Genomic DNA, 26307 nt, shown 5'->3' on the forward strand with positions numbered 1-26307 from the left:
TGGGGAACTAGCAAGAGACCCTGCCAGAGTGAAGGGGGGGAGCAATCAGGGTTCCCAGGGGGTTGGGCGGCGGGGCGGGGGTAGATGGGTGGTGCCCCTGGGCATGGGCACCCTGGCAGTGCCAACCTATGGCCCTTAGCACTGCCCAAGAGGCAAAGTGCCCAGGCCCAGGAGGCACCCACCACCCCCCGCCAATTGGACATCAGGCAGTGCCAAGGGGACAGGGCCTTGGGGCCTATTGTGGGCAGGGCCAAGGGGGTGATTGGTGGGGGGTCCTGCTGCCACTCTGCATTGGGATCAGTCAGGGCTGGAGGGAGGCCAGCGATGGGGTGGGGTGGGGGGGCATTTGCCCCCCGGAGGGGGGGGAGGTGGTGTGTGTGTGTGTTTGGGGGGGGATGGGGGGAAAATCGCCACTGCTGGGGTGGTGGGGTGTGTGATCAGGGCTGGCCCAGAATGCTCCTGGGGGCTGTGATCAGGCTGTGGGGGGGCTTAGGGTGGCAGCACTGTGGGGGTCCCAGCAAACAGGAGTCTGACAGATCGGAGTACTGCGCATGTGCAGAGTTCCAGAGCTGTTAGACTCTGGCGTGAATAGGCCCCGCCCCCGAACTTTAAATGAGATTCACGATTGTGATGTGTGCATTACACAGGTTGTGGGAGATTCAGGCCTGAACTCCCACTGAAAAACAGATGTGATTTACACCAGTTTTCTCGTCAATTTAGCACTTTTGGGAGAATCTGGCCCATTGTTTCTGAATCCACCTTGTCTAACCCTGTCAGAATTGTATACATTTCCCTGAGATCCCCTCTCACTCTACTAAACACCAGTGAATATAATCCTAACCTATTTAGTCTCTCCTCATATGACATACATCATCCCAGGAATCAGTCTGGTAAATTTTCGTTGTATTCCCTCTATAGGAAGGATATCCTTCCTCCGATAAGGACGCCAAAACTGCACACAATAGTCCAGGTGTGGCCCAACCAACACCCTATACAATTGCAGCCAAACATCCCTATCCCTATATTCAAATCCTCACTATATGTGCTGGTTAGGTGCATTGGCCGTGCTAAATTCTCCCTCAGTGTACCCGAACACTGGCGTCGGAGTGTAGCGACTAGGGGATTTTCACGGTAACTTCATTGCAGTGTTAATGTAAGCCTACTTGTGACACTAATAACTAAACTTTAAACATGTGCGCACACACACACAAAGACTGACCAATACTACAGATGAGGAATTGAATTAACGAGACTTTGTTGCTCTGTGTGACTCAGCACCAGGCCACATAATGCCTTTGGTTATTGATGGAACAGTTATTTTCTTCTGTCATATTTGACATTTACATTGACTTTCAATTACCTAGAAAACAGCAGAACATAATTAAAAAGGAAAACAACTTTACCTCCATGTCAAAGCCGTAGAACAACTTGAAAAACCCAGGCACTTTCTTCAAATCCAAATACTGATGTGCCAGGAGGAACCTATTAATCTTCACGTACATGTGTTCCTCTTCAAGGAAATGGGAAAAATAATTTTTTAGAATTTATTTTAACAAAGAAAACCAACATTATACTTTCAAAGGTTTGCTTTCAAACATAACTCTTGGTATTTTCATTTAGATTTGATTGTTGCTTTCATTTTTGCCTTTCAATTACAAACCGATCACTCTTTTGTCAATAATAACGTTTCTTTGTCTAAGTTTCAAACCTTTCCTTGCTTTGTTTTTTAGCATTTAAGCTTGCCTTAACAAATTTGTTTTCAAATCAAATAAACAGAGTAAACAGAAGTGTCTCTTTTACTGTATGTAAACTTTTAAAAATGTTTAAACTTAGTGAAGAGTCAAGGGCTCACTATAGGTGATTAGTGAAGCGCTGTACAATGGTTTACACCGACCTGATTAAACTGCCGTTACGCATTGCTGACTTCCACTTTTGATCTCAAAACACAGAGGCAAACTAACATTGGTAACTTGACTCATTTACACATCTATCTGTGGAACAATGCTTTACCTGGGTACTGGACCCTGACTGCAGGACCTAGCTATGACTATAAATTGTCAAAATGCTCCTTGTGCTAGGTATTCATTATGTTATATGAATAGTTTATAATTCCACCTTATCAGGAATTTTTGTCTTAAAATGTGGCTTAAGAGCTATTAAATCGACATATAAATGACTCAAATGTCCCCTAAATTCAGATTTTTGTTCCATTTCTGGTAATTTGGAAGAATAAAGAGAAATTTTAAATGGACATTCTTTTTGTTGTACATTATTTAGCATCATAAGTGTATGACGATTGCTATTGAGGGATTCGTTCCAGTTCTCACTATGGTCTGTTGGACTTCTACCTGGAGCCATAAATCTTGGCACACTTCAATAAGCACATCTCAGCTATTAATATTTCCATGCATTCTATTTTCCAGTTCACATGCCATTTCAGCTTTTGACTTCTGTAAACAAAAGTAATCTTCTTTCCCTGTCTGGAACTTAATGAATATTCAAGTACCTAGATCAGAAAATTAACTATCGAAATCTTCAGAGATTTATCCATACAACTGTGTTAAAATTTGAAAGCTGATTTAATTTCAAACAAATTCCATAGTACAAAATTATAAATGGTATTGGAACAAATATGATTAATGACAGGTGACTCACAGATGATTCAGAAATACCATTTTACCAGAATGGAAACAGGAATGAGGAACTTTCTGTGGAGAGATGAGAGAAGCTGTGTTTTTTTCTATTACATGAGGGAGGACGAAGGGGAGATTGAACAGAGGTATTCAAAATTTTGGTGTGTTTTGACAGGGTACATAGGTGGAAACTGGCTCATTGTTGGGAGGATTGGTAACCAGAGGACAAAGGTTTAAGATAATTGGCAAAAGGCTGGGGAGAGGGTGGGGAAATCTGGAAAAGGCGGCATGCTGGCACAGTGGTTACTACTGCTGCCTCACAGCGCCAAGCATCTGGGTTTAGTTCTGGCCTCGGGTGACTGTGTGAAATTTGAACATTCTCCCAGTGTCTGCGTGGATTTCCTCCGGGTGGGTTTCCTCCGGTGCTGTGGGTTCCTCCCATAGTCCAAAGATGTGCGGGTTAGGTTGATTGGACATGCTAAATTGAACCTTACTGTCAGAGGGACTAGCAGGGTAAATACGTGGGGTTTACGAGGATAGGACCTGGGTGGGATTGCTGTCAGCGCAGACTCGCTGAGCTGAATTGCCTCCTTTTGCACTGTAGGGATTCTATGATATTTTTTCATGCAGTGAGTCACAAGGAATGCACTGAAATGGTGGAAGCAGAGTCAATAATAATTTTCAAAGGGGAATTGGATAAATGTTAGAAGGGTGCTATGGGGGAAAGAGGGCTAAAATGAACAACTCTTTCAAAACTCCGGCACTGGGACAACTGTCTGAAGGGACAACTGTCTGAATGAACACCTTCTGTGCTGTAGGATTCTATGATGCCAGCAGGTTCCTGAAACTAATACTGCCACCACAGAATTAATTAACACGAGCTTGAAATAGAGAGGTTGTAAACTTACTGATCAGAAATACCCCCCACCCTTCCAAAGTAGAAGAAATGTGAGACAGATTCCTACCAAATTTAGTGAATGGAAGAAGGTGGCTTGAATATGGAAGCCATGGAGTTGATATGCATGTATAGACATAGAGGAACAAATACTCAATGGAATATGGTGGTAAGCCAGCTTCATTGAAAGCAGGAAAGCTTATCCATAAAATGCAATTGATAAAGTTCAAACATTGCTGATATTAGATTGCTAATGTAACATTATTATTCCACTATCTTCAGGCCAGGAAAAGGGTTCAGAATTTTATCTATAGATACTTGAGGTCAAAAGAGAACCCTTTGACATTGCAAAATATACATAAGCTGTTGAAGGAACAGACTTGATAGACGACATGGGCTTTCTGATCCATATCTTCTTACGATCTCATCAGTCCCTAAAAGCTTCCATCAGATGGAACAGCAAATGGAACAAAAGTACCAGGCAATGGTACTTGAGACGAGAGACAATCCAACCATCTCCCCATGACATTCAATGGCATTACCATCGCTGAATCCCCCACTATCATCATCCTGCGGGTTACCATTGACCAAAACCTAAATTGTGCCATATAAGTACTGTGGCTACAAGAGCAGGTCAAAGTCTGGAAATTCCGCAGTGATTAACTCACCTCCTGGCTCCCAAAGGCCTGGCCAGTATCTACAAGGTAAAAGTGATGGAATACTCTCCATTTGTCTGGATGAGTGTGGCTCCAACACCACTCAAGAAGCTCGACACCATCCAGGAAAGAGAGGCCTGCTTGAATAGCATCCTATCTACCATCTTCAATATTCCACCCCTCCACCACTGACACACAGTGACATCTACACAGTGGCATTTACACCACTGATAAGATGAACTGCAGCAAAACACCAAGACTTCTTTGACAGTACCTTCCAAACCTGTGACCGTTACCACCTAGGACAAGCACAGGCAGATACACGGGAATGTCATCATCTGCAGGCTCTCCTCCGAGCACAGCACCATCCTGACTTGGAACTATATCGCTGTTCATTCTCTGTCACTGTGTCATAGTCCAGGAACTTGCTTCCTAAGTTTAAGTTTATTAATCTCACAAGTAGGCTTACATTAACACTGCAATGAAGTTACTGTGAAAATCCCCTAATCACCACACTCCGGCGCCTGTTCGGGTACACTGCGGGAGAATTTAGTATGGCCAAAGCACCTAACCAGCACGTCTTTCAGACTGTGGGAAGAAACCGGAGCACCCGGAGGAAACCCACGCAGACACGGGGAGAACGTACAGACTCCACACAGACAGTGACCCAAGCTGGGAATTGAACCCGGGTCCCTGGCGCTGTGAGGCAGCAGTGCTAACCACTGTGCTACCATGCCCCCCATTGCCACCTAGCAGCCCTGTGAGTATACCGACATTACACGGACTGCAGTGGTTCAAGGAAGTGGCTCACCACCGCCTTTTCAGGGACAATTAGGGATGAGCAATAAATGGTGACCTAGGCAGGGTCACATCCTGTGAAATAAAAATTTGTCATGCATGATAATTTTATATTAATTATGTTTAATTATATGCAGGTGAGGGACTTAGCTGGGCAGTCACTTGAGTCCCTATAAATAGACACAAATTAAAAATCGTGGTTATTGGGTTCGGAGGTCTAAGCCTGTACATGGGATCAGGAAGCTTTCAATCTTCAAGCCTGCCCTGCCATTCAACAAGATTATGCTCGCCTGATTGTGGTTTCAACTCCACTTTCCTGTCTGCCCCACATGGCTCTGTTGTCCATCAGAAACCTGTCCAACTCAGCCTTGAATAAATTCAATAATCCAGGCTCCACCGCTCTCCGAGGAAGAGAATTCCACACCAAGTCATTGATATGGATCATCATTTTTCAAGGCCTGTGGCACTCCACTAGTTACAGCTTGCCAACCTGAAAATAATCTTTTCATCCCTATTCTCGGCTTCCTGTTACCTAACCAATTCCCAATCCATGCTAACATGTTATCCCTTCCAATATGAGCTCTTATTTTATGGAGCAAGCTTTGATCTAACACCTTATCAACTGCCTTTTGAAAATCTAAGCACACCTCATCTATAGGTTCGGCCTTTACTGACGCTGCTTGTTATTTCCTCAATGAACTTAAACACACAATCACCATGCTAACTCTGCAAGGTCCCACCTCTGCTCTCAAGACCCCATTACGATTTTCTAAGTATCCTGCTATAACCTTTTTAAAATGGATTCGAGTTATTTCCCCATGACAGATGTTAGGCCAACCGGTCTACAGATTCCTGCTTTCTATCTCTTTTCTTTCTTGAACAAAGGTGTTGTGTGCATAGTGTATAACTCTAACTAAATATGGAAGTGCGCAAAGCTGGACTCCAGTGCATTCCTTCACCAACTGGTTTTTTGGAATGGAACAAAGTTTGGTATAACACATGGAAAACTCACTCAGCAGAGATTAATCTGCCTGAGTAAACAGTCTTACGTTTTGCTGAATTTAGCCACTGTGGACAAAAAAAATAAAGACCGTATTGCATATGCTGCTACACAAATAGTTTTTCTTCAGGCAATGGGCTTTGTTCCAACATCTGCCAACCACATTTAAGCAAAATTATTTGCAAATCATGTGAAGCCTCTTTTAGCCACTAACATTCAGCTTCCTGATTCAGCCACCATAAATCAAAATGCCACAGTGATCTTAATCATTCATGTTAAGTTCAAAAGACAGAAAGCAAATTTATTATTTTCTAACATTTTAATAGTTCACATTATGTGTCATGTTATGCACTACTGACCTGGCTGCTAGAGACACCGGCAAAGACCTCGCCAATCACACTTCAAATCTGAATGTGTGAAAACTCTGACAGTGCCATCAGAGATTCCGGGTCCCTCACAAAATACAACGCATTTCAACAGTCAGTGATCCAACCACCAGTCGAATCCTTTTCCCCTCATAAAGCCTGATCATACTATTCACCTAAAGCAGTGGTTCCCAACTGGTGTGCCATGAAGAACCCCTCCAAGTGCGCCGTGAAAATTATTCAAAGTGAGTCAAAGTTCATGTAATTAAACTAAAACTAACCTTTGTCTTCAGCTCTGTGGTTGGCATGTCCAAGACCCGATGAATCTTGGGCCTCCAGCACACGTGCAGCTTTTTCCCAGCCAGCGCATGTGTGGTTTAGATTTTTTATGTGGGTCAGGCCCGTGCCCATGACCAATCTGGGCTCCTCCTTGGAGCTGAAGACAGAGGCCTCATGTGCCTGAACCAAGAGTGAAAACTCAAAAAGGGGGCAAAAACCCTGGGAGAAGCAAGAGAGACAGAGGTTAAAAAAAACAAAACAGATGAGAGGACAGGGAGAAGTTCAAAACAAAGTTTCCAGGAAGGGAAGAAGACAGAGAAAATAGGAGGTATGCCTCAATTTTTTGTATACTGCGTAAAGGTGTGACATGACATATAAAAGATTGGGACCCACTGACCTAAAGGCTGCTGACTTGAATGGGCTACAACCACGTACCAAACTAGGAGAATGAGGAGCTCAAATAAAGTATTTGATTCATTGAAACAAACATTAACATAACTCCATAAATATTCCATGCCCACCTAAGTGGACTCTTGTGCAACTCAAATAAAAGCAAAATACTGCAGGTCTGAGATAAAAACAGAAAGCGCTGGGAAAACTCAGCAGGTCTGGCAGCATCCGCAGAGGGAGTGAGACAGAGTTTATGGGCAGTAACCTCCAAGCTCCCCAGTGTTGGATGGGGGGTGGGTATCCCAAAGATGTGCGAGGGAACTCTTCTCGGAACTTCAAAGATAAAGGCTTGCACGGCAACTACCCAGAAGTGCAAACTTCCTCTGGGCACTCGTCCTGTGCTGGGAATCATCCGAAAATCCGATTTAAATTACAAAAAGAATTACCCAGAAAAAGGTAGAAAAATTAAAACTCTTGTAACATCTGGGTAACTATTGTAAAGATGCAGACCTGTCCTCTGGCACTATCAACTACCGTAAGAAGTTTAACAACACCAGGTTAAAGTCCAACAGGCGTATTTGGTAGCAAAAGCCACATCAACTACCCACATCCCTCCACACAAACACCACACCAACTATCCTCCTCCACAATATTTCTCTGAGGTCAGATGCCCCCAAAACTCTCACCAATGTCTGACCAACCCCTCCCCGAAGTTCCAACCACCCCCACTCCCCTCACACCCACAGAGTCCGCCTCCCCCACCTCATTAATTTGAATCAGACCTTTAAACTTTTCTGATTTACAGCAGGAGACAGCTGGGCTGCCTGGATCTCGCTTTGCCAGATTTGGAAAGTCAAAGAAATTTTGCAAAATAACTGGGCACAGAGTAGTAATCCGAAAGATGATTACCATCACCTTCTGGCAGCTCACCACCACCTTCTCAAAGGCAACTAGGGATGAGCAACGTTAACCCACATGGATCAATCATTTTCAGCCTTAAAATGGATACAAGTTGAAAGCACTATTTTCACAAACCTGGTTTAAGCATCTGTTGAGCAACTTTAGCAATGTAAAGTGCCAAGCAAAAAGTGAACCTGATGTTAGGTTGTCGGATGCCATTTTTCACCACATCCAATAGATACAGCAGCTAGACAACAGAAAGAAAAGGGAAGTAACACATCATTAGAATCTGGATAACGTTAAAATGGGGAATAGGTACTCGTGCTTGGTTGAATGTAGGTTTGCGAGTCCAGTGACTTAAATAGGAAGAAAGTAATGCGGATGGAAAAAGAACGATATCGGGCACTGAAACTGAAAGGTCATCTTGCCACTTTATAAATCACCACTGTGACACAACTTAGAACAATGTGTACAATTCTGATCATCATAGTATTAAAAGGACATCACATCTATTGAAAGAATACATAAAAGAGCAACTAAAAAGATTGAAAGGCTGGTGGGATTGGATTATGAGCAGTGGTTATCGAAACTGGGTATGTTTGCATTGGAAAGCAAAAGGTGGGTGGAGATGTGATACGATAGCATTTCAGAGGATTTCTCAAGATACTAGATATTGCAGGCAATAGCAAACCAGTCCACCTTGTCCAGAACCGCAGAACGAGGAGACATAGAAAGTACTTGACGGGGATAAATTCAAAGTTAACAGAATTTCCATGAGCAAGTTGTCTATCAATGGAACAGACTTGTTGGAAGACAGCCAGATGCAGTTAGCATTGATCAATTCAAATTAAGATTCCTTTCAGAGAATAACATTTTGGAATACATATATATGAGTAATTTGAGACGTCGGCGGGATTCTCCGGTCTTGCAGGCAGTGCGCTCCCGCCCACGGCTTTCCCGCCAGCATGGGGTGGCGTCAATGGGAATTTCTATTGACATCGGTGGGACCAGAGAATCTCACTGCCAGCAAACAATGCGCTACCACCAGGTAGATTATCCTGCAATTATCCCTCTCTCCACTGTCTGTACCTGTAAAGACTTGATTATCTGTAAAGACTCTCATTCCAACCATTAGAGTCATAGAGGTTTACAGCATGGAAACAGGCCCTTTGGCCCAACTTGTCCATGCCGCCCAGTTTTTATCACTAAGCTAGTCCCAATTGCCTGCGTTTCACAGAATCATAGAATCTACAGTGCAGGAGAAGGCCACTTGGCCCATTGAGCCTTCATCAACAACAATCCCACACAAGTCCTGTCCCATCCCTGCAACCCCATACAGCCATCCTCCTAATCCCCCTGACATTAAGGGACAATGTGTCATGGTCAATCAATCCAACTCGCACACATTTGGCCCATATTCCTCTATACCAATCTTACCCATGTAACTGTCTAAATGCTTCTTAAAAGATAAAATTGAACCCGTCTCTACTACTACCTCAGGCAGCTCATTCCAGACACTCATCACCCTGTGTGTGAAATATTTTCCCCTCTGGACCCTTTTGTATCTCTCCCTAAACCTATGCTCTCCAGTTTTAGACTCCCATACCTTTGCGAAAATATATTGACTCTCTAGCTGATTTATGCCCCTCATTATTTTATAGACCTCTATAAGATCACTCTTAAGCTTCCTATGCTCCAGAGAAAAAAGTCCCAGTCTATGAGGCCTCTCCTTATAACCCAAACCATCAAGTCCCACTAGCATCCTAGTAAATCTTTTCTGCACTCTTTCTAGTTTAATAATATCCTTTCTATAATAGATGTGCAGGTTAAGTGGAGTGGCCATGCTAAATTGCCCCCCCAATGTTCCACGATGTGTAAATCAGGTGAAGTAGACATGGTAAATGCAGAGAGCCACAGAGATAGGGCAGGAGGATTGGATGTGGGTAAGATTTTTTCAGAGAGTTGATGTAGACTCGATGGGCCAAATGGCCTCCTCCTACACTGGAGGGTTTCCATGGTTCCATGACGAGGAACGCCTGAAATTGAAGTGAGGCAGGTGATTTTTGACCCATTCTTGACTACCAGCCGAGGGGTTGCGGTTTTAATTCATAAGAATGTGCCTTTTAGACTGGAGAACTGTGAAGGATAAGTGGGGAAGGTATGTGATCACTAAGGGGCCACACAGGGAAGGCATTTTGATAATAAATGTCTAACCTCCCCCGCCAATTACTCGCCTGATTTTGAACAAAGATTATCTTGCAATTGCGTCGCTGTCTACACATGCCGTGTTTGTGACCATCTCTCTACCTACCTGATGAGGGAGCAGCACTCCGAAAGCTCGTGATTCCAGATAAACCTGTTGGACTTTAACCTGGTGTTGTGAGGCTTCTCACAATTCCTATGTTGTTATCTCAATATTAATTTTCACTTTCAAGTAGAAAACCAAAATTTTGTGGATGCTGGAAATCCAAAAGGAAAACAGAAATACTGAAACTATTCAGCAGGTTAGGCAGCCTCTGAGGAGAAACAGAGTTTAGATTTACAAGAATGTTGTCAGGGTTTGAAAATTGCAGTCATGTGGAAAGTTTGGATGGGCTAGGTTTGTTTTCCTTAGAACAGAGGAGGCTGAATTGAAGTTTACAAAATTATGAGGGGCCGAGATGGAGTAGACAGGGAGGACCAGTTTTAGCTAAGGGATCAATTGCCAGGAGGCATAAAGGAATACGGAGAGAAGGTAGGAGAGTAGTACTAAGTGATTTGCTCATTCAGAGAGCCGGTGCAGGCTCTGATTCAGTTGTCAAGAAAATGCTGTAATGTACTATTAAGGAAGTCTAACAATTCACTTTGAAATTCATAATGTGATCAACATGCTTTTATCAAAAGGGAAGTTGTGTTTGACAACTTTATTCAAGTTCTTTTGAAGGTGTAACTTTTGGGTTAGATAAAGGAGGACCAGTAGATGTACTATGCCTGGATTTCCATGGGACCACACTAAAGGTTAATAAGCAAGAGCACTTGTGAGTTTGGGGTAATACAATAGCATGAAGGGAGGATTGATTTATGCACAGGAAGAAGACAGTAAGCATTAACTGGACATTTTAATGTTGGAAAGCTGTAACTAGCAAAGTGCGACAAGGATCAGTGTTGAGGCTTCAGCTATTTACAATCTAGATTTATGTCTTCTATAAAGAGACCAAAACTAATGTATTTACATTTGTTGATAATGTAATATGTATTTAATTTGTGTCTTCTACTGTGAAGACAGACACAAAATATTTGCTTCGTTTAATTTAGAAAAATGTGCTTGAATATGTAACAAAACTATCGCATTGGCACGCATGCGAGTCCTGCTACTTCACACTAAATGAGAGGTCAAACCATCACAAGGTATCATTAATGAGAATGACAAGATGTGTTGAGAACTGATAAAAGCTGCAGCCAGCGAAGCAGATTGGGAACAGATTTGATGATACAGCGTGTATGCCCTAAAGCGGTAGTGAGGATTCACAACTTCAATCAAGTGTTGGTCCTTGGTACTGAGCGGTACTGTGTAACCAGTCACTGCCAGATCAAGGTGATTTCCAAGATTTAGTTTCCCTCTGTGGAGAAGTAGAAATACAATCAGTGAGGCTGCAAAGAGAGATAATATTATAGATAGCTAGATAGACAGATAGATAAATAGCTAGATAGCTAGCTAGCTAGATAGATAGATAAATAGCTAGATAGATAGTTTAGGCACCACATCCAATGCCGCTTGGAACCAGGCTAACCGGGTCTGAGTTCCCTACTTTCTCTCTCCATCTTTCCTTTAATAGCAATATTATAATTGCTAACATTCAATCCACTGGGCATATTCTAGACTCTAGGAAATTTTGGAGAATCATAACCAGTGCATCTACTATCTTTGCAGCTATCTCTTTTAGAAGAATAGGACGTAAGCCATGAGATCATAGAGATTTGTCAGTTTTTAAGATCAAAGAACATTACAGCACAGGAACAGGCTCTTCGGCCCACCAAGCCTGCACCGAGCACGCTGCCCGACTTAACTAAAACCCCCTACCCTTCTGGGGACCACATCCCTCAATTCCCATCCTATTCATGTATTTGTCAAGACGCCCCTTAAAAGTCACCACTGTATCCGCTTCCACTACCTCCCGGCAACGAGTTCCTTGCATTCACTACTCTCTTGTGTAAAAAAAAAATCTGCCTCGTACATCTCCTTTAAACCTTGCCCCTCTCACCTTAAACCTGTGCCCCCTAATAATTGACTCTTCCACCCTGGGAAAAAGCTTCTGACTATCCACGCTGTCCATGCCTCTCATAATCTTGTAGACTTCTATCAGGTCACCCCTCAACCTCTGTCGTTCCAGTGAGAACAAACCAAGTTTCTCCAACCTCTCCTCATAGCTAATGCCCTCCATACCAGGCAACATCCCGGTAAATCTTTTCTGTACCCTCTCCAAAGCCTCCACCACATCCTTCTGGTAGTGTGGCGACCAGAATTGAAGTTTTTAGTCCCTTAATTTTCTCCAATACTTTTCTCTGCTGATATTAATTACCTTAAGCTCCTCACTCTCATTAGCCCCTTGGTTACCCTCAGATTTCTGGTATTTAATTTGTGTCTTCCTAATATGAAGACAGACACAAAATACTTGCTCAGTTTAATTTAGGAAATTGTGCTTGAATATGGAACAAGATTATCACATCAGCATGCATGCGAGTCCTGCTGCTTTACTCTATATGACAGGTCAAACCATCACAAGGCATCACGAATGAGGATGACAAGATGTGTCGAGAACTGAAAAAAGTTGCAGCCAGCGATGCAGATGATTGGTAACAGCGTGTATACCCTAAAGCGATAGTGAGGATTCACAACTTCAATCACATGTTTGTTCTTGGTACTGAGTGGCACTGTGTAACCAGTCACTGCCAGATCAAGGTGACTTCCAACATTTAGAGGGGGGGGGGGGATTCTCCCAAAAAAGTTGCAAGTGCTGAATTCGCGGGAAAACTGGTGTAAATCATGATTATTTTTTCAGTGGGAGTTCAGGCTCGAATCTCCCGCACTCTACGCATTGCAGAGGTCACAATAACGAATATCATTAAAACCCGGGGGGGGGCGGCCTATTCGCGCCGGAATCTGACAGCTCCAGAACTCTGCAGATGCGCAGTGGACCCGATCTACCAGCCTCTGGTACGCTGGCCAGGACCCTCGCAGTGCTGCCCCCCCCCTCCACCCAGCAACCCCCACAGCCTGATTGCAGCCCCCACAAGCATTCCCGGGTCAGCCCCGCCCCCATCCAGGAGCACCCTGATCTCCAGCACCAACCCCCCCCCCTGCCAGCAATCCAGCCACAGCAGTGACGATCCCCCCCCCCCCAATTGCTAGCTTCCCTCCAGTCCTGACTGGCTCCCAATGCAGATTGGCAACGGGACCCTCATCCCCACCAATCGCCCCTCAGCCCCTCCCCCTTGGCATTGCCCCATGCCCGGTGGGCAGTGCCAAGGTGCCCCCTGGGCTTGGGCACTTCACCCCTTGTGCAGTGCTAGGGGGCACAGGCTGGCACTGCCAGGGAGCACCCCTCTTGCTGCCCGACCCCCTGGGGGAGGGGCCCCGATTGCCCCCCGCCCCCCTTCACTCCAGCGGAGTCTCCCGCTAGTTCCCCGAAAGTGGGGAGTTACTCCAAACCCCGCTGGAGTGAAATGGCACTGGTGGGGTGGGAGATGCTATTGGGCCCGGAGAATTCAGTCCCTAGCCCGATAATCACTTTCAAATAACATTAAAATAAGATTAAAATTACTGCCGGTTTCCAGTGTGGGCCCGACTGCGTCGGATATCCGTTGCTGGGAGATACGTGCATGTTGGGAATGCATGCATGAATCCCGTGAATCGGCGCACATGCGGTTCTCCTGGCCTGACCCGCCAAAAAATTAGCGGGTCAGGAAGGGAGAATCGCGGCCTTAGTTTCTCTCTGAGTAGGTCAGCACACATCATGGATTACGCACAGTATGGGAAGCTCATAAACAGACTTCATTGGATTGGATGGATGCATTTTGGTAGCTTCTACAAAGCTGTAAAGGACATTCCTTAGTCTAAGATTGAAGTAAACTGTGTGCCATGCATTCCACTTACCTGCTGCTTTTCCTTAAAACGGGCAACTTCTAGATGCGTGTAGTAATTACCCAGGATGTGATAGGCAGCTGCTCTCACTTTAGGATCATAACTACTCAGAGCTGCCACAGTTAATCCCAAAGCATTAACATCCACAAACTTATAGCACTCCACCACAGATTCTGCAAGAGAAAAAGAAAACAAAGCTTTTAATTATCTGATGTCTCTTCACAGGAAAGTTTAATGTTGCTTCACATACACAGAATTATTTTTGAAGTGCCGTCACTTCTTTTGGGCCAAATGTGACAATCATTTTGCACATAGCAACATATCGCAAACTGCAGTGAGCTGAAATGACCAATTGCTTGGTGTTGGTCAAGGAAAGAATGTCAACTGGACGAATGAAAGATCTCCCTGTTCTCCCTGAAAGGACAGTGTTTGGAAAGCCTTACTTACAAAGCAGATACTAGAGCATGTGCTCACGGATCTAGAGCATATTGTCTATCATGGAGAAGTTGCACAGCCAGGAAAATTCTATCAAAACTCTATGGCAGCGATTCTACCATCCCGGCTGCGCGGGCTCGGAGAATTGCTCGGGGGAGGGGTTCCCGCAAGCGTTCGTGCCCCGCTAGTGTCTTCCAGTGTCGGATTTCTGGCGCAGTCTGCTCTGCACTGGAAATCGTCGGGGCTAGCATTTAAATGATACTAGCGGGCCCGGGGCGGAATTCTCTGGACCCGCTAAGTCTCTCCCACCCAGCCCAGAGTGTTTCACTCCAGCGGGGATTTCACTAGCTCCCCACTTTCGGGGAGTTAGCGGCCCAACCCCCCGCTGGAGGGGGGGGCAATCGGAGCCCCCCAGGGTGTCAGGCAGCATGGAGGAGGGGGGGTGCCCCCCTGGTTATGTGCTCCCTGGCAGTGCCAACCTGTGCCCCTAGCACTATAAGAAGTTTAACAACACCAGGTTAAAGTCCAACAGGTTTATTTGGTAGCAAAACCACAAGCTTTCGGAGCCTTAAGCCCCTTCTTCAGGTGAGTGGGAATTCTGTTCACAAAAATCTCCACATCATGACCCCTAGCACTACCCAAGGATCAAACTTCTCAAGCCCTGGGGGCACCTTGGCATTGCCTAATGGGCAGTGCCAAGGGGCAGGGCATATGGGGGCTGGGGCCTATTGCGGGGCTTAGGGCGTGATTGGTGGGAGTGGGGGTTCCCGCTGCCACTCTGCATTGGGATGGGGGCGGGCTGGGGTCTCTGCCTCGGGGGGGGGGGGGAGAGGCTGGAGATCGGTGTGGTCTGGGATGGGGATGAGGGCCGCGATTGTTCCAGGCTTGGGTCACTATCCGTGCGGAGTCTGCATGTTCTCCCCGTGTCTGCGTCGGTTCCCTCCAGGTCCTCCCACAGTCCAAAAGACATACTGGTTAGGTGCATTGACCCGAACAGGCACTGGAGTGTGACAACGAGGGGATTTTCACAGTAACTTCATTGCAGTGTTAATGTAAGCCTACTTGTGACTAATAAATAAACTTTAAAGATCAAAAATTAATTCATTTTCCACAGAATGGAAATGACGCACTCTGTATACACTGGTCTCATTCTGCGAACAGAGACTTTCATTAAAACAGACAAGGCTGCTTCTGAACTCCAGGAGAGAAAATTGATGATTTGAGCCTGTCTTGCATGTGACTGCATTTTGTTTTGATCTGGATTTCACGCAGTGTAGTGAACCAGCACATTGATGATGTTGCGTCACAGAGCAGAAGGGCACAAGCACTTAGCTGAAATTCATAGCAATGAAGCCAGTTAACCCTCACTCTGCCTTTCGTAACTTCAAGTTTCACAATGGTTTCGGTAAAGTTTGGCTGTTTGCCAAATCTCAACCAATGAACACAATAGTTTAAAACAATGCACCAGGATGCATTTAGAAAGTGGATAGGAGAAACTGTACAAATCATTTTGATGCAGCTAAATTAGCTGACATCCTGATATGTATCAAACTGTCTTAATTTCTTTCTCTGCAATTGTTCCCCTAACTTGTGGTTTCAACACTGAATTACAATTTTGAACTTATAAATGCGATTTTCCATTTACTTAATGCAATAGATTCGGTTAAAAGACAAGTACTGAGCTAGCTGTCGATAGATTCTCAGAATCAGGGATGCAATTATGGAACAAATTACAAAGTAGAGATTGTTATATTCCACGCACCTGGACCTTAACATCGTTGGTTAAGGTTGAAACTCATTGGCCAGTAACATGCTGGCTCCCCGGTGTTGTTCTGGGGATGTATCCCAAAAATACACTGGGAAAATCCCTCTTGAAAGTCCCTAGGTAAGGGTTTATGTGGCAATTGTCCAGAAGCGCCAACTTGCCCTGGACAATTGCACTATTCTGGGAACCTTCCGGCAAAGCAATTCTAATCACTAACTTTGGATTGTTCAGTCAGTGTTACGCTAATAGTTACTCTGAAAGAGTTAGAAGAAATAAAACCACTTCTAACTTCAGCATAACTATCTTAAATACCCAGACCAATCCCACACAGGTCTCCCCCACATTTTCGGTCTCCCACTCTCCCGACCCCCAAGGGAACTCCCCCCAATTTCTCCAAAATGAGCGATTTTTTGCCAGGTTATTTGAAATTGTTTTGCAGAAAGTATAGCAAAAGGAGAGTCGGCCTCAGCCAAGCTCTCACACAAGTTTACATTGATAGAAATCAAGACCAATTATTTTATAGGCACATCAAAAGACTGAAAACTATAAATCGCCAATCCAGAAGGCGGCTGAAACCATAAACAAGATCAGGAGCTGAGAGTCTTCTGAAAATTACAGAACAAAAACTTGCTTATCTTGTGGTTCCTGGGTCCTTGTACAGTACCAGTGGTGGGTCACATGGGAGATGCTCTAGATGTAGTAATTATATAAAAATTAGGGGTTTACTGACGCATGTGATCTTCAATAACCAACTGATTAGCCAAGTTCATATGATGAATGCCAGCTACCAAACTGAACAAATGCATACAGACGCTCTTTCAACATGGGATCGAGACACATCAGTGAGGTCAACTTTAAAGGGAGCGCTGCGTAATTACTCTGCTTTTCAGGTTAATACCGACTCTGGGTGTCAAAATTGATTCATTTACCATCCTTTTTTTAAATTCATTCGTAGGGCACGGGTGTCACTGGCTGGGCCAGCATTTATTGCCCATCCCTAGTTGCCCGAGCACAGTTGAGAGTCAACCACATTGCTGTGGCTCTGGAGTCACATGTAGGCCAGACCATGTGCAGATTTCCTTCCCTAAAGAATATTAGTGAACCAGGTGGGTTTTTCTGACAATCGACAATTTTCGTCGTTATCAGTTTCGTGGTTATCACGTAGATTCTTAATTCCAGATTTTTAAAAAATTGAATTCAAACTCCACCATCTGCCAGGATTCGAACCCGGGTCACCAGAACGTTGTCTGAGTTTCTGGATTAATAGTCTAGCGATAATACCAATAGGCCATCGCCTTCCTCCAGTACAGATTTTTACAAAGATAACAACTCTTTGCAACAAATGCATGAAACACTGAACCGACAGGCACATCTTCTTTGTACATTAATGACATCCATTTTAATGGTGTCTCTCAGAAACGTCTCAAAGGTCTTTATTCTGAAAAGTATTATGTAGAATCCCTACAGTGCAGGAGGAGGCCATTTGGCCCGTCAAGTCTGCACCGACCACAATCCCACCCAGGCCCTATCCCCATAATCCCATGCATATACCCTAGCTAGCCCCCTGACACTAAGGGGCAATTTAGCATGGCCAATCCATCTAACTCACACATCTTTGGGCTGTGGAAGGAAACCGGAGCACCTGGACGAAACCCACACAGCCACGGGGAGAAAGTGCAATCTCCACACAGACAGTGACCCAAGCCGGGAATCAAACCCAGTCCCTGGCATTGTGAGGCATCAGTGCTAACCACTGTGCTACCATGCCATCCACATGTAGCTGGACTCAGGAGCTGTTAGTTAAAAAAACAAGTCAGTAGTCTCACAACACCAGGTTAAACTTCTTACTGTGCCCACCCCAGTCCAACGCCAGCACCTCCACCTCATTAAAAAAAACAAGATCCATCAAACAATTGCACAATCCATCTTGGCTCATGGAGAGAAGCATGTTGGTCGAACATTGAGGAAACCTCGTGTTCCTTTACCAAATTGTGCTATGGCATTTTCCACAGAAAACGATTGGAACAAACGTGGCTCATAGAAATCATAGAAACCCTACAGTGCAGAAGGAGGCCATTCGGCCCATCGAGTCTGCACCGACCACAATCCCACCCAGGCCCTACCCCCACATATTTACCCGCTAATCCCGCTAACCTACGCATCTGAGGACTCTAAGGGGCAATTTTTAACCTGGCCAATCAACCTAACCCGCACATCTTTGGACTGTGGGAGGAAACCGGAGCACCCGGAGGAAACCCACGCAGACACGAGGAGAATGTGCAAACTCCACACAGACAGTGATCCGAGCCAGGAATCGAACCCGGGACCCTGGAGCTGTGAAGCAGCAGTGCTAACCACTGTGCTACCGTGCCGCAGGCTCGACACCTTTTCTAAAAAATGGCATTTTGACAACGCCGTACTCCTTTTTGCAGATGAAAATTGAACCAACTGGGCCAAGCTGAGACGGACCAGCTGAAATTGAATACTAAATTATGTTCTCAGGATGGGGACTTGTCTGAGGGATGTGTATTGAGACACCGCAGGGGTCTGCAACTTCTCACATTCTGCTCTCAACGGGCTTAGATCTAAGCTGAGAATGTGCGATCTTAAAAGAAAATTCCTATCTAGTTGCTAAAAGTGGAAAAGATATTGCACAGAAGGAATTAGCTTTCATGTGGAGATCAAAATCTCCTGAAATAGAAAGAAACCAGTCTGCTTTCCAAAAGAGAGATTATGCCCTTGACCTGGACAACTTCACTCTGAACTACAGCCACATAAATAGCATTTAATAACCTTGAAAAGTGAAATGTGCCTAAAATCGTAAAGAAACTTGTAGCGACAGATTTATGTTGGGCAAATGCAGTTTCTTTCAGATTTCAAGGTAAGAAATTCTTATAAAGCAGCTACATATATCACAGCTACTCGAGACAGAATGACACTTTTAGTTAAGATGCAGCAGAGACAGTAAATAGTCAGATTGTAGACTGGTTAGGGAAGGAGGGCAGAAAAGTGGCTTTGCTTAATAAAAGCTCATCAGAATATTTTCACTGTAATTATGACAAGTTAAAACTTAAAAATTCGACCATCTTATTGCTGACCACAACCACTAGTAACATCCAGCATAACATTTTCAATTATTTATGGCAATCTTTGGAGCTGCGGATTAATAACATTTTTAATGGTGTTTGTTTGCGATAATCACATTTATCCAAACACAGATGTTGAAACTCTGCAGACAGGTTTAAGGGAACAGTAAAACAGAGTTCAAAGGAAACCATTGAGTGGCCTAGAGGAATAAAGTTCAAATTACACCAGGTACAGACACTGGCGCAAATGTTAAGTGCTTACATAATATTTTTTGTAAATATTAAGAGTATCTAACAGTAGGGAAATGTGGGCAAATCATATTTAAAACACAAGTCGTACACTTGATAATTTGGATGGACAGGGTTAGAGCCGTGTAAAACTCCTTCTTTCTAATCTTGACTCATTTATTACAGAAAACTAGACGTAACGGACTCGATTTTAACTCATTCAAAATTCATCCACTTGCTAAGAGTTAACATTCAGCGCCTGATTTAACAAAAAAATGATCTTCAATTCACAAGACACCTCCTGAGGGCTCTCCTCACTATTGATAGCCATCTGCTGCTCTCCTTTGCCCTGTCTCCCCCCCCATCTTCTCTTTCCACTGTTTCAAGTCTCCCTGACTACAAGTTAGCCACTGGTTTTAAAATGTCTCTGCTCGCCAGTTTAAAACCCTATCCCTCAACCACGTTTGCTCTTTCAGATTTGGATCGTCAAATTCCTGGGTTTCTCAGGACCTCAAGACCAATCTCGGCAATGGACTACCTTGCATTAAAATATAAAATTCAGTCGCTGCCTTTGATTAACTTTCATTAACCTAATGACCTTTCCGCCACCGCTGGTCTAAATGAGAGACTTGAATCCCATGCTGAGCCTGCGACTGGCCACTGGTTACACAGATGTTTCACCTTCTGCTCCAGCCTGCTCCTGGCCAGAGATTCACTCATCTCGGTCAAAGTACAAACCCCTGCCGCCCTCTGGGTTTTGTGGTGACCATCAACTTTGTTTAAAGTTTAAGTTTGTTCATTAGTATCACAAGTAGGCTTACCTTAACTGCAATGAATTTACTGTGAAAATCCCCTAGTCGCCACACTCTGGAGCCTGTTCGGGTACACTGAGGGATAACCGAGCATGGCGAATGTACCTAGTCAGCACGTCTTTCGGACTGTGGGAGGAAACCGGAGCATCCGGGGGAAACCCACGCAGACACGGGGAGAACGTGCAGACTCCACACAGACAGTGACCCAAGCCGGGAATCGAACCCGGGTCCCTGGTGCTGTGCGACAGCAATGCCAACCACTATGCCACCACGATGCCCATCAGGCCTCTCTTCCCTTGAATTTAGAACAATAAAAGGCGATCTCATGAAATTCTTAATGGACTTGACAAAGTCTGTGCTCGGAGGTTGTTTTCTGTGGCCGGGAATCTCGAATTAGCAGCCGTTCTCCAGCACTCCCCCAATTGAGATAACGTGAACCATGGTGTCATGTTTAGTGCCAAGGACTGGAAGAATGGGCCGCATCTAAGTGGGGATATGGACAGTCATAATCAGTGCTGTGGCGTCAATGGAAATGTCATCCATGCTCTTGCTCGGACCTTGCTCGTTTGCTATACTTGCTTTTAAACCAGGGTAACCTTTGTCTTTCTGATCAGGTTAACATGTTTTGATGGATCCCTTGAAACCTTCTTGTGAGGCCTTTGGGGGCTGCAGACTATTTGAGTACCCCTACCTTAAGTGGCCAGTAAGAAGTCTCACAACACCAGGTTCAAGTCCAACAGGTTTATTTGGCAGCACGAGCTTTCGGAGTGTCACTCCTTCTTCAGATGAGTCAAATGGCCAGCCCAGTTCTCGATGGCAGTACATTATTGTGCAGCATCTGCCATCTAGTGGCCTTATTGCAGAACTGATGGAACTACAAAACTACTTACTATTTTGACATGATGTGGAGATGACGGCGTTGGACTGGGGTAAACACAGTAAGAAGTCTCACAACACCAGATTAAAGTCCAACAGGTTTATTTGGTAGCACAAGCCACTAGCTTTCAGAGCGCTCACCTGATGAAGGAGCAGCGCTCTGAAAGCTTGTGGCTTGTGCTACCAAATAAACCTGTTGGACTTTAACCTGGTGTTGTGAGACTTCTTACTGTATTATTTTGACAATTAAATAGTAATATTTCATACATAGAGAATACCCTGAACCCAAGGACGGATGCAGTGACAGAAATCAATGATAAATGACCAAAATAAGACACTTTTCTGACTTCAGGGTTACCTGTAGCCTTCACCCTAACACAGATTGTGAATCTATAGCTCAGTGACGGGCAACCGAAGCGAGTGAGTGGGCTGCATGAATGGCCCTCCTTCACCTGAGTGGACTGCAAGATTGAAACCAGGCTTATTCACTAACCATAACCCCATGAATAAGATTAAATACATTTAATACACACTGAATATTTCATAACGAGTTACAGAAAAGGCTCAATCATTTATATATTGATGGAACTAGCATAAACTTCAAATGATAAAAACAAAAGAAATATTTGGATGCAGAGGGAGCACATGGCTCCACAGTCAATGTTGTATGTAATCAGTACGAACCTCACTTCACTTGCCCTTGCTTTAGGTGCATGTCACCTCAGTTTTTTTTAGTTCATTTATTAGTTCCATAGGTAGGCTTACATTAACACTGCAATGAAGTTACTGTGAAAATCCCCTATTCGCCACACTCCGGTGCCTGTTCGGGTACACTGAGGGAGAATTTAGCATGGCCAATGCACCTAACCAGCACATCTTCCGGACTGTGGGAGGAAACCGGAGCACCCGGAGGAAACCAACACAGACACAGGAAGAACGTACAGACTCCGCACAAACAGTCACCCAAGGCCAGAATTGAACCCGGGTCCCTGGCGCCATGAGCAGCAGTGCTAACCACTGTGCCACCGTGTCGCTCAGTCATACAGGTGTGAAAAAACTACATTGACGGAAATCAACAGAATGTGGCAACCCTGCGCAACAGCCTACAAAATGTCTCGTGGGCCATACTCAGAACCCAGATAGCTCGCATGTGGCCCCCGGGCCCCAGGTTGCCCACCACTATAGCTATAGCTTCTACAAAGGATAGGAATCATGTATTACTTTTATAGTAAACTTCTGGCATTGATGTGGTGTCTTCTTGGGTGTTAATGAAATGCCAAAAATGCACTGCTTAAAAAAAAAGGAAATGGCTTATTGGGGATGGGGTGTGCTGGGTGTGTGTGTGTGCTGGGTGTGTGTGTGTGCTGGGTGTGGGTGTGTGTGTGTGCTGGGTGTGTGTGTGTGCTGGGTGTGTGTGTGTGTGTGTGTGTGTGTGTGTGTGTGTGTGTGTGTGTGTGTGTGTGTGTGTGTGTGTGTGGGGGGGGGGGGGGTTGAGGGGGGGTGATACTGTACATGAAATAACCTAGGAGAGGTGGAACTGTTTTTATGGACACTGGCTGTGGTGTAAAAGGGGCGGAAGTAAAGTCTCAACAGGAAAAGCTAAAATCAATGTCACCTTTCACATTTCAATGATGGGTACTTTGTAATCATTAAAAATCATTCCAGCCAATGACACTTGATGTCATGTTTGTGACTCGCAGTAAGTTACCCCAGTTTCCTAATGCCTTGACACGAGGGAACCCACCTCCCCGCCCACCACGCCTCACCCTGAAGCAACCCTGCATGAGCCTGCTTGTTGTCCTCCCTGCAGGGTGAGCACCCGTGTTATCCACCACTGGGCCCTTAAGTGAGCACCAATTATCCATTTAAGGGCCACCCATGGGACCTCCCACCAAGAACTTAACAGAGTGGATGTGGAAGTTTAGGAGGGGGGGGGGGGGATGGGGAGAGGAGGTGGGGGTGGGAGTCCTGCCTGCCACCCTCCCACCTGATTAAATGCTAGCCTCACCTCCAACATCACCACGAGGGCGAGGGGGGGGGGGTTAGCACTACTCACACAGCCAAGAACCTGTGTTCGATTCATGGCTTGGGTGACTGTGCAGACTCTACACACACATTCTCCCCGTGTCTGCGTGGGTTTCCTCCGGGTGCTCCGGTTTCATCCCACAGTCTGAAAGACCATGCCGGTTAGGTGCATTGATCCGAACAGATACCGGAGTGTGGTGACTGGGCAAATTTCACAGTAACTTCATTTCATTGTTAATGTAAGCCTGACTTGCGACTAATAAATAAACTTTAAATATCTTCATTTTTGATAGGCTCAGTAAGCTAGAGCTGGAAGGGTCACCTTTTCAATAAATTTTTACATACCTGGTGTCATTAATCCACTGAAGAGAGGCAGCAAGAAACAAGGGTCGTAGAGATTGTGGGGCTCCTTAATGCTGTAATCTTTGAAGATTAACTCCTTTCCCTCCTGAAATACAAACAAAATAGCGATACGGATCTGACTGTGTTGTAAAATACGGTTCGGCATAAAATTGGACATGTTCAGAGTGACGGTTAACTTGACTTTCCATCAGCCGACTCCTAATGCCCTCGGAACGTATTAATATACGAGGAGAGTAAAAAAAACCCGAAGCGATATAACTAAAACGCACCTCTGGCAGGATATGGCGACGCTGTGGGAAGTTGATAATTGTCTGGAACATCTTCTCCCTGTCCAGTAGCGTTAGGATATCCTCCATGCTTGGCTGTTGCCATAGGGACTGCCCCAAGCTCTTGCGAATCTTGAGGTGTTCAACCGCAGCTGGGCCCCACAACAGCAGCCTGAGAAACAGATGTTTAACACCATTTATCTGAAATTCAACTATGCATCTCTGTTCAAAAGCTCAGTGGAAATTGTGTCACTGGCACATACGTTTTCTTAGCCTGAAATGTTCACAAGGGGTTTTGTACCGTGAAAAATGCGTCAATGAAGCAGAACATTGTTTGGTAACTAAGGACATCACGCTCAGTTTCAGTCACCCCATGAGGGGCGGTATAGTTGAAACAATGGAATTTTCTACGACCATCTTTCACAATTCTTAGTGTTTCTTTTAAGAAGATACATGTTTTGCTGGAAAACAAAAGATCAGCAAGACCTTCCTCTTATCAGGATTTACAATCCCATCCTTCTCCAATTACAAATTCCTTTCCTCTTAAAGCACAGGTTCCTGAATGGTGGGGTCAGTTTCCAGATGCTAGGTGCTGTGGATGGTCTTACGTTAAGGAATGTTCACCAAACTATCAAAGAAAACATAATTAACATCAGTGTTCTGAAGAAAGTCATATTCGACTCGAAACGTTAACTGATTTTCCCTCTCTACAGGTGCCCCCAGACCAAGTGAGTTTTTCCAGCACTTTTCACTTCAATTTTAGATTTCAAGCATTTGGTTAAGAAAGCCCAACGCTTCCATTTTCTCAAAAGGCTAAGGAAATTCGGCATGTCCAATGCCGACTCTCAACAATTTTCACAGATGCACCATAGAAAGCATCCTTTCCAAATGCATCACAGCTTGGTATGGCTCCTGTTCTGTCCAAGACTGCAAGAAATTGTGAATATAGCCCAGTCTATCACGCAAACCAGCCTCCCATCCATTGACTCCATCTACACTTCCTGCTGCCTTGGAAAAGCAACCAGCATAATCAAGGACCCCACGCGCCCCGAACATACTTTCCTCCACCTTCTTCTGTCGAGAAATAGATACAAGAGTCTGAGAACACGTACCAACCGACTCAAGAACAGCTTCTTCCCTGCTGCCAGTCTTTTGAATGGTCCTATCATATATTATGCTGATTTTTTTCCTTACCCTATCAGTAACTGCAACACGATATTCTGCACCCCAGCCTTTCCTTCCCCCCTATGTACTCTATGAACGGTATGTTTTGTCTGTATAGTGCGCAAGGAACAATACTTTTCACTGTATCCCAATACATGCGACAATAATAAATCAAATCAATTCCGCAGTATTTTTTTGTATAATTAACATTATTTTGTGAAACCAAACAACACAAGTTCTTTGCACTTTATCTTTTTACTAATTTTTCTCCATCAACTTTATCCATTCCTTTCACCTGAAATGTTTACTCCTTGATAGGAAATGATACGCAAGTCCTAATGCCCCCCTGTACTTTGCCCGACTGGTCATTCTTCACATGGGGTTTTTGGCAGCGCATGTCAGTAAAGTATTGGATCCCGAGAGGCAGCAGGGAAGAAGCTGTTCTTGAGTCGGTTGGTACGTGTTCTCAGACTCTTGTATCTATTTCTCGACAGAAGAAGGTGGAAGGGAGTATGTTCGGGCGCATGGGGTCCTTGATTATGCTGGCTGCTTTTCCAAGGCAGCAGGAAGTGTAGATGGAGTCAATGGATGGGAGGCTGGTTTGCGTGATAGACTGGGCTATATTCACAATTTCTTGCAGTCTTGGACAGAACAGTCCAAAGACGTGCAGGTTAGGTTGATTAGCCATGATAAATGCTCAGGCCTGGGTGGAATGTTCTTTCAGAGGGTTGGTGCAGATTCGATGGGCCGAATGGCCTCTTTCTGCACTATAGGGATTCTATGGTTCCATGGGTTACACTATTATATTAAATGCAGATTTCACTTGAAGCAAAATGAACTCACCTGAACTCAGCAAGACTTATGTTGTTTTTCTCATAAGACTGAAGGATCATCAGCAGTTTCTGATCTTCACAAAGGAAAAGGATAAATAATAAAATGGGAATGATCACATTTGCTGTTCAGTTGTGTAATTTAAACATAGAAGATTTACCTGTGTCACAGAGTGTTGCTCCATAAGCCCCCAGTAAAACACCAAAATGACTGCTGTTGCACACAGATGGACATTTTCTGACCAAAACCAGTAACACGTCAATTAGAGCATCTAAAAGAATCACAACATTTTAATCAAGGACCTTTAGGAGTGGTGTTATTTCATGTTGTAATACATTGTGCCAGATTACATCAATAATCACAATGTATATCACCAGCAGCAGTCATGTTCAGTTTTGGGCGCTGAAACTCAGTAAGGA

General features: G+C 44.6%; 1 protein-coding gene across 2 annotated transcripts in view; it reads right to left on the reverse strand.

Annotated features, from left to right (window-relative positions):
- urb1 (URB1 ribosome biogenesis homolog) overlaps positions 1-26307 on the reverse strand; it is a 105474-nt gene that overhangs the window by 14557 nt on the left and 64610 nt on the right. For both annotated transcript variants that reach the window (XM_078232825.1, XM_078232826.1), the window contains exons 27-33: positions 26049-26159; positions 25901-25964; positions 23897-24065; positions 23610-23712; positions 14050-14210; positions 8052-8163; positions 1404-1510 (exon numbers count right to left, since the gene is read on the reverse strand). In XM_078232825.1, coding sequence (XP_078088951.1) covers positions 1404-1510; positions 8052-8163; positions 14050-14210; positions 23610-23712; positions 23897-24065; positions 25901-25964; positions 26049-26159 — 827 coding nt within the window. The remainder of the gene's footprint in view (positions 1-1403; positions 1511-8051; positions 8164-14049; positions 14211-23609; positions 23713-23896; positions 24066-25900; positions 25965-26048; positions 26160-26307) is intronic.

Source organism: Mustelus asterias, chromosome 17 (assembly GCF_964213995.1).
Source record: "Mustelus asterias chromosome 17, sMusAst1.hap1.1, whole genome shotgun sequence".
Lineage (NCBI taxonomy): Eukaryota > Metazoa > Chordata > Chondrichthyes > Carcharhiniformes > Triakidae > Mustelus > Mustelus asterias.